Source organism: Hoplias malabaricus, chromosome 13 (assembly GCF_029633855.1).
Source record: "Hoplias malabaricus isolate fHopMal1 chromosome 13, fHopMal1.hap1, whole genome shotgun sequence".
Classification (NCBI taxonomy): domain Eukaryota; kingdom Metazoa; phylum Chordata; class Actinopteri; order Characiformes; family Erythrinidae; genus Hoplias; species Hoplias malabaricus.
Genome location: NC_089812.1, coordinates 15,371,016 through 15,389,237, shown reverse-complemented (window position 1 = coordinate 15,389,237; position 18,222 = coordinate 15,371,016). Strand labels below are relative to the sequence as shown.

The 18,222-nt window shown below is 40.8% G+C and overlaps 1 protein-coding gene across 1 annotated transcript in view; it reads right to left on the bottom strand.

Moving 5' to 3' along the window:
* Positions 1-15,029: 15,029 nt before the first annotated feature.
* fat4 (FAT atypical cadherin 4) overlaps positions 15,030-18,222 on the bottom strand; it is a 118,880-nt gene continuing 115,687 nt past the window's right edge. The window contains exon 17 of the mRNA XM_066641633.1: positions 15,030-17,875. Coding sequence (XP_066497730.1) covers positions 15,978-17,875 — 1,898 coding nt within the window. The 3' untranslated portion in view covers positions 15,030-15,977. The remainder of the gene's footprint in view (positions 17,876-18,222) is intronic.

The following is an 18,222-nucleotide window of genomic DNA, read 5'->3' as shown; positions in this document are numbered from 1 at the left end:
GGTAGAGGTTCCACTGTATTTTGCTACAAATGGTTTTAAAATTTTGCTGTTGTACTGTATTTTATTCTCCATTTTAGATTTCACTCTTATTTCTCTGTGCTTCTTTTGTTTGTTTTGCTCCATTTAGCTTCTTTCATCTTTGTGATATCAAGTAAATGTGGCTGCAGTGCTGTGATTGGAGAGTTTCAACCAGGGAGTCAACTCTAAAATCTCAACTGTTACGACTGAATGTAAGTTCAGTTGTAAGTGAGACAGTCTCTTTTTCTAATAAAATAGTACGACCTTAAGGCACTGAGTGAAAAAAGACAGAAATAGCACTGCGTGTTTAAATCGTATTTCTTGTTTATGTCGGGAGTGTTGTGTTACTTATCAGCTGCGGAGTCAAAACATTGAACTTACCATCATTTACACAATTTAAACTAACTACTCTCAGCGTAGAGGTAAGAATGGACTATACACCTTAACTTATAATCAAACTCAATATCAGCTTCTGCAACTGGCTGCTGCTCCGCTAATTAATAGGTTAATGCACCGAACAGTACAAAATTATCATCCAAATAAATCTGCCCAAACTTCTGGTTCACACTCTCTGATTTCAGCTACAATCTCACGCTCGGACAATAATCAGGGACAAATACAACCGCCATATGGTGTACAGATAAAAATCAACAAGGACAACAGCTTCTAGAGCTCAGTATCAAAGAAGGTCACTCTTATCTCCAAATAAACACACACCCATTTCGGCCATTTTCTCAGAGGCCCTCACAGGCATTTTTAATGCTTTTCTGGGAGCAATTTATCAGCATTGAGGACACGGGCGAATACTTATGGACTACACTATGGTTCCTGTGTGTCCTGCACAAGCAGAGACAAGCGACAAAGCCCTGAGAACTGGACACTAACGAAGATTAGCTCAATGGCTGCTAAAACAAGCAGAAGAATCGCAGAAAACCGTGTCGTCTCTAATGGCCACTTCACCCCTTTCTCCTCGCCTTTGACGACACAAAAATCACGGGACGAAGACCACATTCCTCAGGAGGCTTGGCAGCTGGTTCCGAGGCGCATTAATTCATTAATTTTCACAATAAACATTCATTGGGCTAATTGTCCCTTCAGCTCTCGGGGGCTTTTTTCAGTTTTGTGTGTTGCCATTGGGTTTTTCCCATGCCCCCTGCTATCTCCCCCCCTCCCCCTCGTCGCCGGTCATTCAAGCTGTCAAGCCGCAGCGTCCGCTGGCTCTGGATGCTCAAAAGGCGCCTCTTCATGCTAATCGTCCCTCAATAGCTCCGTTCCCTCCCACTTGCAGAAAAACACCTTCTCCCTCCGGCTACAATCCACCCTCAAAATCCAGCAGCACAGTAGCTGCTACAATAAACTCTTGGATTGATTTTATAAGCATGTGAACAAACTAGAGACCAATTTTAATATGCAAATGATCATATATGCTGTATAACATATGTAATCATTTATATGTCTAAATCGTGTTATTCTAATTTTTGTTGGGAAGTGCTTTCATTCATGAATAGTATTGTTCTCTTTTAGTATGACAGGCACCCCCCCCCCACACACACACACCTCCCACACACACACAGTGCATCCAAAGCCATTTCTGAGCTCTGAACTATAGCTGTATACCCATTATTTATTAAGAAATATAATTTTTCATTTCTCCCTATTGCTCTCTGAAATACTGATGGACACAAGCTACAGCCATTTACTCCTACATACAGTTACAATACAAGTACACTCAAAATCGCTATTAGAAACTGTGATATTACGGCAGTGAGCTCCACAAAATGTGAATTCTCAACAGTCCATCATTCTGTCCATCTTTCCACTGTGTGACAAGCACTCAAAATTATGAGTACAAAAGTTGTCAGGAGTATGTGACTGAGTAAAGGAAATACACAAAAAAGAACATGTGCAAATTAACAGATTTGGATGGTGTTTACAGTAGGATGGACTGTCCATCCCAGAGCTGACACATCAACATAACTGAATGTATTTGGGATTGTTTGGAATATGAGGATATATTCCTGAGGATTTTGGAATGGGAATAATAAAATAAAGGGGTAGACAGAGTTGACGTTTTTTTTTTTCTTTTTTAATTTCTTCCACGTTCGTAGCACTGCAAGTGGATACAATGCATATATTCTGCTTTGTATCTCTGGTGGGGTGACATTAGTGGTCTTAAAGCTACTGATAATGTGTTTCATTTTGAGAATAGCCCCTTTTTGCTCTAATGCATGCCTCTGTCTTTTTATCCTGACGTTGTAATGGCTGTGAATGGCTGTGAATGCTATGCAACAATCTGTCGCTGCTCCTTTGGGCCCCAGAAGAAAGCAGCGAATAGGACCCTTCTTTCGAGGGTTAAATGGGTGAATCACACTCAGAAACTCTTGTAAATTGTGTTAATTGCAGCCACGTAGAACCACTGTTTCTTCTGGGTCGGGTTGGGGTTGGAGGTGGGGGTGAGGCGGGGTGCCGGTCTCATGCTCCATTGGACTGCGTGTGTGTGCAGAAAGCAGCTTTGATCTCAGGTTGGGGGAAAAAAACACCACACATTACCAAAATCCAACTCCCGTTCCCCCAAAAAAACATCATCAACAATTCAAATGTGCCCAATTATTGAACCATAAATAAGAAGTCTAATTAACATAAATTACAACCATGTTGTTGCTATTTTTGCGGTGAAAGATTCTGGAAAACAATCTGGACATTAGCTCCAATGTTTGCTGGAGTTATGATTGAGATGGTTAATTGTATCGCAAAATTGCAGGCCATAATTAAAACCGTGGGTCAATATTTTCCTTGCGGACGCAGTGGCCACATCTGTTGCCTGTTTTGCTGGATTCAGGGAGTGTGTGTGTGTGTGTGTGTGTGTGGGAGTGTGTGTGCTAAAAACCAGGTGAGGTCAAAACTCCTGATTAATTGACAGTGTTGTTGGCAATGGCCTGCGCTATTCTAGGCTGTGTGTTAGTATATGCATATGCGAGTGTGTACGTGTGTTTTTCTGCTTGCGTACGTGAGGAGTGTGTAACGTTTGATTGTACTCAGACCAAACACAGACGCTACCCAGAACCCGACCGGCACCAGTCTGTCTCTGCTTTCTCATTGGTTCCCATGATTCCTGGCTTTTCTTGAAGACAGATGAGTCTATATAGTATACTACAGTGAGTGCTTTAGTCAGATAACTCAAGCCCAAAGTCAAGCTTGTCCAGTGAACTCATATAAGGTGCACACAGGCATTCAACTCTACACATATTGCTTGTTTAAAGTAAAACAGGAGCTGAAATGGAACACTATAATGCAAGGGAACTTAATTAAAATTCTTTATTGGAAACGTTTGTGGAGGAAACGCAGTTTTAAGCTGTGAATTTTTAAAGGTGGAATGGTGTGTTTGAGTTGGAAAAAAAATAGTTGTTTGTACATGACTTAAGTTTAATTTGTCTGTAAGTTTTTTCACTGTTTGAAATACCACAGAAACTCAATTGTAACTTGAGTGTTTGTTACACTTTCATCTATAAAAACTCCAGATGCCAGTGTGGTTATTAAGCCCCATTTACAGAAACCGAGGCTTCATCAACACATGAGAACAGAGCAGCAAAGTGTGAGGAAATATCATCTGAACTTTATAAAAAGTGTTTTTTTTTTTTTTTTGTTGTTGTTTTGTTTTGTTTTTACGACTACAATCATAAACTCGGCCAGTTACAGAAAAAAAATCTCATGCCAAGGTCCAGTACATCTCAGTGTCTAACTTTCATTAAGATCAGTGCCATATTCTGTGTTAAAGGGTGTTAACTACATTTTATATGGTTAACAACAACAGAACGTCAAATCAAATTTCATTTACAGTTACAATTCAATACATTTTATACAACAATATTTGTCAGTTTTCACAAAGAATTTGAAAAGTATTAAAATAACATTTACTCTAAATAAAATGTGATTTTAACATTTAAAAATAATAAAATAAATAAATAAATAAATAAATAAAAAATAAATAAATAAATAAAACTTGCAAATTTTATAGAAAGGAAAAAAAGGGAGTAAATGGTGTCTTGTAGCTGTGGTTGACTTAACTGCTTTTCCCCACTGGCTTCACAATACGACCAACATTACCCATAAACAGCAAGTTGATTGGCTCGTTTTGCTGAAGGGCGGGACTTAAGCCACAAACAGACTCTATGTTGAGGGTTATGACCTCTAATTCATACTTCACCAGTGATCAGTCTCCCCATTTATAATGTTTCTTGTATTACCATCCCAAAAGAGCTTTTATCTCGTTCTGTGCGCTATTTATACTGGGCCCAGGACCTGATTGGCTGAGTAGCTTCATCTATGATATACATAACACATGGGATTGGTCTGTGAGTTTCATGGAGCACTGAACTTGTAAAGTAATGATAGAAAAGTTACACTTATTAAAAATTAAATAGTTTATCAGTTATAGGGCCCAGTCACAATCTGCCTCTTACTGACCCCTGCTCTGCAACAGATTCTCATGATCCGAATGTTATCATGCTTAATGCCAAGTTTACATTAGAGGGGTATAAAAAGCTGCAGAGGTGTGTAGTCTTTCCATTGCCTTTGGGAGGGGTTGGAGTGTTGTTTGTTGTTGTTTTTTGCATCAACCCTCATAAGGACCTCTTGACTGAAGTCCATCAAACCCTCACAGAGATCTACCAACATCTAAGATCAGGAATTTGCAGAAGATCGGCTCATAAGTGTATGGTTCCAGTGGTACTGTATGTGAATGTGTGTGGTTTAGTGCTCAGCACAGATGTGTGTAGTGTAGCAGTTATAGGGCAGTTCAGGTTGACCATGCAGTTGGACGCAGTGCAGGCCAAAATCACAGCATCCCTGCTCTGTGCCTGGTTTTGTCGTAATGAGCTCTGCCTGTATTTTCCAGTCTGATCTTAATCACGATTTCAGAGTAGTTGTTAGTGCGTGTGAGTGTGTGTATGTGCTAAGTCATGGCCAGTACAAGCTGAGGGTCAGAAATGCACTGTTGCATTACAGTTATTGTTGTTGGGTCCAGTTGCAGGGAGGTACTGGATGGTGCTCCATCACTCCAGAGATCACAACACCATTCATTTGCCAAATGCACCATTTTCCAATAAAACTGTGCTGATATCTGCAGCTGATATTCATTAAATTTTAGTCTTAGGCTTTTGAATACACATTTTAGTCTCATTTTAATCAGTTAATTATTGTTAGTTGTAGTCTATATTTAGTTAATGAAAGCGAAAAACAATTCAGTCTAATTTTAGTTTGTTAAATTAAAAACAATAGCCTTCCTGTGTCTGATTCACTCTTACCAGAACAACACACACTATCACACCACCACCACGTCAGTGTCGCTGCAGCGCTGGGAATGATCCAACGCCCACATCATACCTGCTCTGTGGGGGTCCTGGCCCTTGAAGAATAGGGTGAAGTAGGCTAACATGTCAAACAAAAGCAACAGATGGACTACAGTATGTAATTGTAGAAGTACACAGTGCTCCTGTGTGGTCAGTTTTGTCTGACTCAGCTCTAGGGCTCTTTCTCAAGGACAAATGCAGGTCTGGTGTCTAAGTGGGAAAGTGAACCCCAGTCTCCCCCACTGGGAGGGCTTGCGTTAGGTATGTTCCAGATCTAGAAGACCCAACCTGATGTAATTGATGACTCTAATACTGCTCTAAAAGGGGCGCCTTAAACAGTAAACAGAGAGACGACTCACCCAAACACATGATCTCAAACTCCATCTGACAAAAACAAGACTTGTTTGGAGGAGAACTCTTCCAAAACTGTGGGATCACACATGAGAATGCAAGGCCAACCATCAGCAGTCCATCAGGTTCTAATATCAGCCACATAAAACTTTGAGCCATTCGACAGTGTGATATATTTGTTGCACAAATAAGATTTAAATGGAACATCTATGATTGTGGGTAATCACAGTTCTCACTGGATGTTGACATTCAAAATCTAAGCTTCTTTTATGGTGGACCAGTGTGTTTGAGGGGGAAAAAAATAACAACTGTTGTTTGTATGTGGCTGAAGTGTAACTAATCTGTACGTTTTTATTCACTGCTTGATTTACCACAGAAAGTCATTTGTAAGTGGAGTTGTAACACTTTCTGTTATGCAGATAGCTGTCTCCTGAATTTGGAGTTGTTTCCACCTTAAGTGATCCAAATCAGCAAAAATAAGTAAATAAAACCCATCTATGGAGCAGGAATAGAGCAATAACCTCATTTTGGTTCAGACTTCTCAACATTTAGAGTCCTCTTTTGTATAAAAACACTCCAGATGCCTCTGCCATGAGCAGAGAGAGAGAGAGAGAGAGAGAGAGAGAGAGAGAGAGAGAGAGAGAGAGAGAGAGAGAGAGCCTAGCATACATGACCTAGACAGTTTGTTTTGCTAATCCGCTAATTTAAAGGCACTGGGGCTTCGTAAACACGTTAGACCAATCTCCAGAGCAAATCGACTGGAGATCAACAAATTGTGATGAAATATAAAATTCTTCTGGATTTTATAAAAATATTTTTTTATAAAATACGCACACACATAATACGATTGTTAACCTTTCCTCACATTTAAAGTGTACTTTGTTAGCATATAACTGTAATAGAAATACACAGACATTCTCCCACTCATTCTCATGGCTAACGTAGAAATCACAATCTATAAACTAATTAAATGAATGAACGAATAAATGGACTTCTCACATTGACATTTAAACAGGTCTTTGTTTTTGTGTCATATTTAATTTTTGGAGATACAAGTGATGATCTGCCCAAGACAAACAGTCAACAAATGGAATTTAACAAGATAAAGTAATGAGACTGTAGACTTAAAACTGGAGATTGTAGATCCTCTGTAATGTCTTCATTATATTTTATTATCCTGTAATTTCTGGCAGACTTGGCACATGCAACACTTCAGGGTCAAAGTTCAAAGATGTGACACATGTGATCAAATTAGTTGCAGTTATACTGCTGCAAATTAGTGTGAGTTAAACACAGTTGTAGTTTTATTTTCTCCTTGAGTCTAATGCCTCATACATACCAGAGCAGTGACAGCACCATTTTACCTCTCACAGATCGAAATGAAGGTTAGTGGTTTGACACACACACACACACACACACACACACATACACACATACACACACATATATATGCAGCTCTAGGCCTCTGTAGTCAGCAGTGGCGAAGTGAGAGTCTCGGGAATGCTGAGACAGCGCTTCATTCCCTCACAATCAAATCCAGATGGGCCTATGTGCTTCCTCCTTTCTCTCAAACTACCAACACATACACACAAACACACAACCACACACACAACATTTGTTGTATAAAACGTCCAGGTGTATGATTGTTTGCCCCATACGTGTCATTATATTGTTTCTGATGATTTTCCTGAAGAGATCAATGCAGTTACTTTACATTTCATTGTGTTTATTAAATAATCCAAATAATTGTACAGTGAGCAAAAGTTTGCACAACATGCTAAGTCAGTAATAGTTTATCATTTTTTCTCTCTCTCACTCTCCCTCTGAGCCACAGCACAGGAACACCATCTGAAGGCAATTGGATGGAAGAGAGACTCTGAATGTGGAAAAGCATGAAAAGAGATGAGGATGTTCCTCTATTAGGTGTGAACATAACTCTGATTTACTCCTGCTGTAAAAGATACAAGCTACAAAAATAAACAGCTCAAGTTACAAATGAGTTTCTGTGGTAATTCAAACAGAGAAGTAAAATCTTATAAACCAGTTAACTTCAGCCACCAAGAAGATACAATCACTTCTTACTCAAACACACCATTCCACCTTAAAAGAAAAAAAAGGCTTCTGAATGAACACCAATGTTGGAGGGAGATGGGTTAACTGTGAGAACAGTAGTTTTCCAGAATCGTCAGTGTTGCCTTTAACTGCGTTTTCTTAATGACTCTTCAGAAAGCACAAACTGTATAAACAACGGGTTCATTTTTAATGAATGCCAAACCTCGCTTCCAAAAGAAAATCCAAAATATCTTTAACATCTGTGTTACTGTACACTGGAAACTGCACAAAGAACATAACAAATTTCATGTTTTATCTTGTCACTTATTTGTAAACATATCTTCACTAAGTGAAGAAAAGGGCTCTGACAGAGATGAAAGATTTACCATTCCTTGTTTAGTGGAATATAATTTTAAAACGCCAGATATCATTAACTTTTCAATAGAAAACAATGAATCGGCAGAACAGATACTTGCAAAATGTACTTTAGAGATGTGAGATTTGTCACTCACTCACTCAGATTTGACACATAAGATTTAGGCACCAGAGAACATGAGATTTAAAAAGCTATTTATCTCAGCAGTAAGTGTTAATTTACTTAAAACAATCAAACAAAAAAACACACAAACAAACAAAATAAACATAGACCTAATATTAGAATTAAAAACGCATCCCATTATTCCAGTGAGTGTGATATTGTGTGTCTGTGAAAGTGTTGGTTTAACCTTTTCCACATTCATTTCAGTCCAGCATTATTTGAGGTTATTATTCAATCCCTGGTTTTAGCCGTTAATAAATAATTCATTATGTTAAATAAAGTGTGCTCTTGATTAAACAAATCCATATGATCAAGAAGAACATGTGGAAACACACTTTGTTCTTCACATTTTTATTATATATACTTTTATACATGCACCACACTTATTTAGAAGTATATTATATTTATATTATTTATATATAATTATATTGACCTTTACCCAGTAGTGTATGACACACTGATTGTTGACAATGAGAAAATAAAACCAAAGAAAATGATATAAAGTTAACATTTCCATATTATGATTCACTTCAGTGTTAGGGTTAGAGGTTAAGGTTAGTCTTAGGGTTAGGATTCAGGGCATGTTTAAGCCTGTTTTTTTTTATGCTGGGTTGGGCCTACAATGAGCAAAATATATTTCATACACACTATATGTGTGTGATCTATATTTTGTACCTACTGGATGAATCCTGGGAAAGGTCTTGTATTCAAATATGACCGAATTCACATTGAGAACAGAGTTAGAGTCACATCTCTTCTATTTTAGTTTTTTACAACACTTGCTAATCATTCTACGGACTGCAGACTGAAGTTCTGAATTTGTAAGTGAATCGGAATTATAACTTTTATTATGATCCTTTTAGTAGTTTCAGAAAGTGCCACTGTTTAATCGTATCCAGGGAACCCAAAGGGGTGATGGATTGTTACTACCGTCATAGCACTGTAGCATGTGGCAGCCAACAGTAATGTTGTTTATCTCCAAACCTAGAGGGCCACGGCCTTAAAAAGCAAAACTGCACCATTCTTCTTGCTCTAACACATCTGATTCAGCTCAGGAGGTAATTAGAAAGCACTTCATTAGTGGAGTCAGGGAGTTTTTCCTGCCTCTGTTGCCTGAGGCAGTGCTCATTAGGGGTCCTGACCTGGATTTCTGTGCAGCTGGTATGTGACAAAGGCTTTGGTAATAAAATACAGTACAAATGAACTGAGTTATTAGAGCAGGGACAACACTAAACAGTGGCGTGGCCTTCGGGACCAGGCTTGGTGACCTCCCTCAACACTCTTTGGGCTGAAATAAAATGCTAAAGCTACACAGCGAGAGGTGTGTAGCACCAACACGGTTCAAGAGCTGAATCCACAAAACAGACAGACATTAACTTCTCCTGAAAGCACTAAAATGTAATGGAGGAAACACAAAAAGATATCTAAAATTATATATATATATATATATATATATATATATATATTTTTACTATAAAGATCACTTTAGATATTCATAACATTTGTATATTTTGCTACACCATTGTTCATAGGTATGCTACTTTTACTAAGTGAGCTCCCATCCACTGGTGGCGCTGTTTCACTAAATACATTCAAAACTACTGTAATGTATCTAAAGAAGAACTACAAACACAGTGGTGTTTTATGTTAGTGATAATGTTACAATGTTAAGGTAAGTTTCTTACCTTTTGGAGCTACTGTAAAGTTAAGGTTTGAGTTGGCTTAGGTTTAGGGTAGAGTTAAGTTTAGGGTTAGTGTTAGGCTTATGTTTAGTTTTTAGCAGTAGTATTAAACAAGCAAAAAATGCTGCAATTTCCAACCTTTTGGTTAGGTTTACAGTTAAAGATTAAATTTGGGTTTGGGGACGTTTTAAGACCTTCATGTTGGGTTGTCAGATATTCATGTGAATCTACAAAAATTACAAAAATACACTAGTACACATTTTAGGAATGCACATTGTATTTTGAATACAAAAAAAAAAATAGGTTCAACATCACTTTGAGGCCAGCCTGGATTATTTTCCTCAACTGATCACAAACATAACAGAACCTATCACAGTACAGGTCAAATACAAGGCCTGTTGTCCTGGTGTACACCACAAACACATGTAGTGAATAAGGTGAGGGTTGACTCGTCGGACTGAATCACTCTTTCCACATCTCTGTAAATCAGAGCACATCAACAAGGGAGTCAATTCTCACTGTTTTAGTTCTGACTCTTCTATGTAGCTGAGGACTGTTTGGCTCTGGGAAGGGCTTAAGTGATGTAGGGATCTGCAGATTGTCACTTTAAGCTCTTTTGCTGCTCAAACTTGAAGTTATTTTACAATTCAACACTTTTTCAGTTGAGTAAAAACTAAAATCTCTCCCTATACTTCAAATTGTGTATTTTACAATGCATTAATAGCTGTAACACACCTTGATCACAAGTCCTCCTGTTGGACTGTACTCATGGAGTGTAATATTAGTCTGCTGCTTTGCACACAAAAAAGTATGAAAAACAATGCTAAAAATGTTCATAGTTCTCCATTTATGTAGCATGCTAACTCATGTAATTGTTACAAGACGCCCTGCTCTTACTGCTCCTGATTTAGAAACGCAATGGAAAAAGAAACAGTAACCGGTCCAACAGGTCTGCAACAGCACAGAAGGGTACGGAACCGCCTTAAGAGCCATTCGACCCTACAATGGAAATAATGCCTTTGTGAATTGATAGAAAATCTGATCACATCCTCATTGAAGATGGTTATTTACATTAACATTAAAGGCCTTTAGCAGATGCTCTTTTCCAGATTTACAAATATGCTCAGTCATGTTCATAATAAATTTTTATTCCAGTGAGTACACATAGGTTACAGAGAGCTCAGACACCGCCAGAACAGGGTCAGTGCTGTCACCTAGAAAGAAGACAAAGAGTTAAAGGCATAGTACATGAATGTAATCGAGACAGCTAACAGCATTACTGAAAGTGCTACAAAACTAAACAACTCAAGTTACAAATGAGTTTCTGTGGTAATTCAAGCAGTGAGTAAAAACTTACAGACGAGTTCATCTTCATCCATGAACAAACAACTGTCCTTTTTTCCCTCTCAAACACACTGTTCCACATTAAAAACGAGGAGCTTAGAATTGCCTTTCCCCACAATTGTAGGTATTCCCTTTAAGTATAGAATATTTGCAAATATAATGCATATCAATAGATACGTAGTGTTCCCTAAAGGAGTTTAGAAAGTGAAAGGTGTTCATTCAGTGTTTTACCACTGCGAGAGATGACGGCTCGCTGATGTCTTCCTATTTATTTAAATGCTATTGTGACACTGTCCAGTTGTGCAGGCTTTGTGACTTTGGCTCATGCCATCCATGTTCCAATAATAAACCTGCTTTTAAAATCCCTTGGCTTGGTCAGCGTTTTTATCGGAGGAGAGCCCTCAGGCCCTTCCAGGCTTTGAAGATGCTCTTTGTGAAATAATTAAGTTCTAAAATTACTCTAGTGCATCTGTTGCTCGCCACACTTTGTTACCCCCTTTTCTCCCTGTTCTTCAATGGTCACCACCCCCAGGGAACACCAACAGAGCAGGTATGATTTGAGTGGTGGACTTCTCAGTCCAGCTGTGACACTGAAGAATTTAAAAACTCAACACACACTAACACACCACCACCAGTCAGTGTCTCTGCATTGCTGAAAATGATCCACTACCCAAACATACCTGCTCTGAACACTGTAATGCTGAGCACTGCTCTGAGCACTGTAATGAGCACTGGATAAAAGATGGCTTAACAAGTATGCAGAGCAACAGGTGAACTACAGTCTGTAACTGTAAAAATACACAATGCACCTTACATGGTCAGTGGGGTAAATAAAATGGACAATTAATGTAGAAACACAGTGATATCACCCTGTCTGGGTTCACTGATTTGTGATAAAAAGAAAAATGGCATTAATTTAAGGTGGCAGCTACAGTTCAGTGGGAGGCACCATTGCTGTTTAAGGTGCTCCAGTTCAAAATATTAGCACAGTGGCAAGCGCATGTGGCTTTGGGAAACTTCCCACGCTCGTCCGTGCCGTGTTTGGGAGTGTGTCGAAAGGCATTTCTCAGACACACACAGTATCAATATGTAGTAACACACGCCAAACACACACTCACAGCTTCACCACAGATGTCCAGGACTTCCATCTCTCAGGACTCTTGCTGAAAATCTGCGGACGCTGTTTCGCATTTATGCTTGAAATACAGTCAAACACTAATGAGTGTTCTCTGGATTGTGCGCCTGCTGTAGCACTGCTCGGGAACGCACTCCAAGCACCTGCTCCTTGTTTGAAAACCATAGGCCAAATGTTTTTAGGCACCCAATAACTAATGTGACCAATGCTTCTTGTGAAATCAAAGACCTCAGTAAAGAATTTGTCCCTACTTTCCTGCAGTAGAAGTATCTGCAAGAATCTACAAGGAAGTGCCTGTACTAGATCGATCATGTGACACTGCTGTTAAGATCTGGTTGGATTCAGCCTCAAGAACTTTAGTGCTGATGTTAGACGATTGGTTTGAGATCCCAAACAGCCTTCCAGTTCATGGCAGAGATATCAGTTCAGACACTCTCTGGACAATGAGCGCTCTGTAAAAATGCAGAGCCAAATTGAAGTCTAGATATAGTCTTTGATTATATACAGATATATAGATATAGCATGTCAGGTACTGCCACACAACTCCTGGGGTTCTGGGTTCAATCCAAACTTCAGGTTACACTCTGTGAGGGGTTTGGCGTGTTTTCCCATTTGTTGGTAAGTAAATTAACTGTGCAAGTCTGTCCACGAGTGTGAGAGTGTGAGTGACTGGGTGATTGTGTGATGCCTTGTGATGGACTGGCACCCCATAATGTTTTCAAACATTATGTCGGCAGTTAAAGCGCTAAGTGCTGTGTTGCTCCAAAGCTGCACCGAGCCTTATAGCACTAAAATATAGCAGTTGGGAGAGATCAGTATACTATAGTATATTATATTCATTATATATAATTTTGATAACTGGCACTATAATAATAATAAAATATAATTTACACCTGTACACACACTCACACACACACACACGTGACGACACACACAGGAATGATCACTTCATCACCCCACTACACACTGCATAGTTTACATGACTTTGTAAAAGGCAGTGTTTACTTTGTGCGTGTGTGTGTGTGTTTATCAGAAACCAGAGTGTGGCATCACCCCAGCTGTCAGCGATTTACTTTAGACTCTAAACCATCTGCATCCACACTTGCTCCATCTGTCTCTCTTCTCACTCTCATCTTCCTGAATTCGCTCTCTCTTTCTCTCTCTCTCGCCTTTATATTGGGAAGTTAGAATTTGCTGCAGTCTCAGCAACATTCAAAGTCAGATCTAAACATCTCAAGACATTTGGTCAACATTTCTTTCTGCAGGAGGGACTCCTCCTCCTCCCTCTCTCTCTCTCTCTCTCTCTCTCTCTCTCTCACAGAAATTAAAAGTATAATTATTTAATGAACAATGCGTTCATTGCTGCAATGATTTAGATTTATTTATTTATAGAAAGCTCTAGTGTATTGGAAAATTTCTGTGAGGATTTTATAGCATTCAACCACAGTATCATCACTGATGTCAGGCCCTGATGTTGGATGATTAGTTCTGATCACAAACACCACTTTAACTCATCCCAAAGGTGTGCAGTGGAGTTTCACTGGGCACAGTGAGCTTACATCTGTGTTTGCTCCAGAGCAGCCCATTCTGTCAACAATGATTTCCTACAGACAGGTATTGCTTTTCTGTGTTCTCTACAGTCATGAACCTTCATTTAGTGCCTTTGCAATGAGATGCATTGGTGTTTGAGGTCTAGAAGTAATCAACAATTACCATAACTGTCTTATAAGTGATTGCAAGCAAATTCTCAGAGAAATGCTCTGACGGCACAAACCCAAACCTTCCCAGAAGATTTACTGCGGCAACTGAGGGACAGTTTGTCTGATACTCACCTTAATTTCAGAGCAAAGGTTAAATCAGCAGGTGCTCATACAGTGTACATGGACGCCAAGGTCAGTCAGTCAAGATCCACTTCTCTCTTTAATTTTCTCTCTCTCTTTCTTTCTCTCTCTCAAGACTGATTTTATTGCCTTTACCAGTATCACGTACAGTATAGTCAAAGGCATAGTAAAATACAGATGTTTTTGCTTTCTCTGGCTCATGAATGCCTCACCTCCACGTCTCCTAGACTTTTAATGGCTCTTTGAAGCCCCGTATTCAGTTCATCCAAAGTTTTATTTAACCCTCTCCCCAGAGTGACCACAGAGACGACTCAACGTCTAACCACCTGCCAGGGTTTTCTGTGCCACGTTTAACCAGCTGCCACTTTAGGAAAACAGTCCATTCAATATTTATATTTTGATTTCATTAAACACTATTACATTAGAAATTGCATCTTTTAAATAAATATTTTTTTTTATTCTGTTATTGGCTCTTACACGTATAAAGCATACAGTATGTTATAGTTTTATCAAAAAGTGGAAAATACTGATGTTACATAAGTAACAAATGTAAAAAATAAGTACTTCAATCTTACTTCCACTGAAAGTAAGAGCATAATTTTCCAGCATATGAAAAAATATCCATAAAAAACACTGCTTAAGTACTTTAAGTTAATAAACAGTAAAAAAGTAGAAACAGTACATTACAACAACAAAATAAGACAAAAAAAAAAACCAACATCAAAAAAAAAAACAAACAAAAAAAAAAAACATGTAACAACAGAGAACACTGAATTCCAAGGTTTCCTTCATTGATACAAAATGTACATGAGTTCATCGTCTTTCAGAGATTAGAGGGTTGGCGTCAAAGGTCACTAGCAGTGGCTCGAAACAGACTGGGTCATCATGAAGTTGCTTGACCTTGTACCTTTATATCTGTACTCCTCGAAAGCAACGAGTCCCAGACAGCTCATCTCCTCTGACAGAAAGGTTCTTAAATATGTGTAGGATCAGCTTTTGTTGGGATAGTATTCCAGCCAGGTATTTCAAGATGGAGAGGGAAATAGAGGAGGGCAGCAAGAAAGCTCTGACCATGGTCATGTAGATGGTCCTGGAAGATGGCTGCAGGTACAAACACACTACACACCTATACAGACAGACTCTTATAGAAAATAAAGGCCAGGCCTACAGCTATCGCTCATAGTGCCATGACAACATTAGCATTATCTCCCATCTGACCACACCCAGTGCAAGTCAGACAGAGCTGTTAAACTCAGAGCATGAGGAGATCTTAGTCTGATTAAGTTCACATGGCCATGCTTTCCAAACAACCACACATCCCCCCTGGCTTTGTGCTACATGGAAAAAGGCAAATGGAAGGCTATGAGTCACTGTGGAAGACTTTATAGATAGATATCTATGTCATCAAGACTATTAACATCTACTTTAGGAAGTGCAATGAACGGATGGATCTCCAGGACGCTTCGCAAGTCTACAGAACAGGTCGGGAGATAGGAGAATCGTCACAGGTATATCGCTCTGCCTTACTGCATTTAAGCTCGTCTTGTTACGAAAAGAACAGAAAACAGGTAAAGGACTGACACATTTATTATTGCTAACACTCGTCTCCTCTCTGCCTATTTTCCAACCTGCCTCGGCTGGTGAGGGAGCACAGAAAGAGGCACAGTCTCATACATACTGCTCGGCCTCTCCTTCTGCAATGATGGTGACCGATCCGTCCCCACTATTCATCTCTATGTCCTTATTAGCAGCAGTAGAGTTTTCTGGGAGTAGGGCCAAGTCTTTGAAAACATCCACGTAGTGGGTGAATCCTGGGCCCCAGTTCAGCAGGCTGTCCCAGTTGAAGTTACCTGCCCCTTGGCCCAGCTTGTGGGGCAGCGTGTGATGCTGGTGCTCCACGAGAGGGGCGTGGCCTCCTCCAGAGGTACCACCCTCCGCTCGTCGGCTGGAGTACCGCCTCTGCTTGATCCTCCCTCCATAATCTTCATCATCAGCATCTGACTCGTTGACCTGCGAGAGCTTGGGCACACGGGATCCATAGGTGACAGGTTTCTCCCGATCATACTCCATTTCTGAGCAAGTGAAAGAGTCGTGCGAGTCACTCTCAGAGGAAGATTCCGGTGCTGGGATGCCGTCCGCAGGGTTACGGACCCTGGACAGTGGGCGGCGGCAATCTTCTTCCGATGAAGAGCGACCATGATCAGCACTGCAGATGCTAGGATTCCTGGGGCGAGGTGTGTTGAGACGCTCCACTTCCTCTATGGAAAGCCCGACAGGTGGCCCACTTTCTAGCGGAATCTGCTCTATTGGCTGCTTCAAGCGACTTCCTGGACGAGAGCTGTGACCTACCATCATGGTCTGAGGACTTTTGCTGCGACGGCCAAGCCGGGTGGCATAGTTGAACTGCTGACAGGCATCTCCGTGCAAATCAAGAGGGCTTCCTTCCCGGCGCGCCAAGTTCAGCTCACGTGTCGGAGTATTCCGGTAAAAGGATGCCGGTTTGGTGAAGGGAGCAGGGCTGTGACGAGAGAGTGGGTTGGGTGTGGGACAGGCAGCATGGCTTAAGGGTGTGGAGCGGAGTCCCTGGGCATAGGTGGATTGGTAGGTGTAGCTAGATGCCCCAAGAGGTAAAGGTGACTGCCGGGCATATCCCAGTGGGCTATGCCTTTGGATGCTGAACTTGGGAGTGTGGCTGCGGAACTGCTTGTAATGCTGGACAATGTCAGCATCGGATGGGGCAATGCTGCTGGCATTGTCTATGTCGTAGTGTTCAATGTCAGCTTCTGGAATACCACATGGTGCACAAGGAGCGCTAGGAACTGCTTCTCCCTGAGGAATATCTGTTTCATCATAGATCAGATATGGGTTTTCTCGCTCAATTATGTCAGGCTTGGGATTCCCTTCCGGCTGCTTCCGGACTGTCATATCATCTCCGTAGGGTGGGATGTTGTCAGGATCGTCAAACGCCACATTTTCACTGCCCTTCTTTTTCTTCTTTTTCTTTTTCTTCTCTTTCGGCTTCTTCTCCTCCTTTGGCACTGTGCTCTTGCTGCCGCCCTTGCAGTGGTTGTGCAGAATGAGACTGAGCACCACCAATGCAAGCACGGTGGCACAGCCCCCTACAATTGCTGGCACCGCCCAGATGGGCAAAACCAGTGCCTCAGTGCTTGCAGCTGGACTGCAGGTGAAACCTCCATTTCCACCGCTCTTGCACACCATGCCCTGAGGGCATGTCACTCCTAGACATGCCACCAGGCTTTCACAGACCTGCCCTGTGTAGAGCTCTTCACATACACAGCTGAAGCCTCCATGGGTGCCCGGCACACAGCTGCCACCATTTTGGCAGGGGCTGGAGGTGCAGTCTCCCGGAGGGACACACTGGTAGCTGTACCACTGGTTAACGCACATCAGGCCGTCCCAGCAAGGGCCACTCTCACACAGGTTAGGACCGCGGCAGCCGACTTTCACAGACTGGTCTGTCTTGGAGATGGAGACAATGTGGTGCTCTCCGGAGAATGGGAGGAGCTCACCGTTGTACTTTATGTAGCCATAGCAGCCATCAAATCCTGTGGAGAGCAATAGAAAGGAGAAAGTGAGGGTTTGATAGCTATCAGCCACAAAGCAATTAGTGAGATCAAATACTGGTCTCGGATGAATAGTTCTGGACCACAAATGCTACTCAAATTGGTATTAACAGTTTTGGAAGGAGTTTTATCACTGAAATCAATGCAGTTCTACTGTTCTAGTCCCAGTCCTGGGGGATTTGTTCCCCTCTGGCCAATGTATGACCTTAGGCTTGTGTTCAGTTGATCCAGGGCTAATGGTCAAATGTTGTCTACAGGCATTACACAAGCTGACCAATTAGCAAATTAGACTGGGTGTCTGTGTACTTTTGGATGTACAGCATACATTC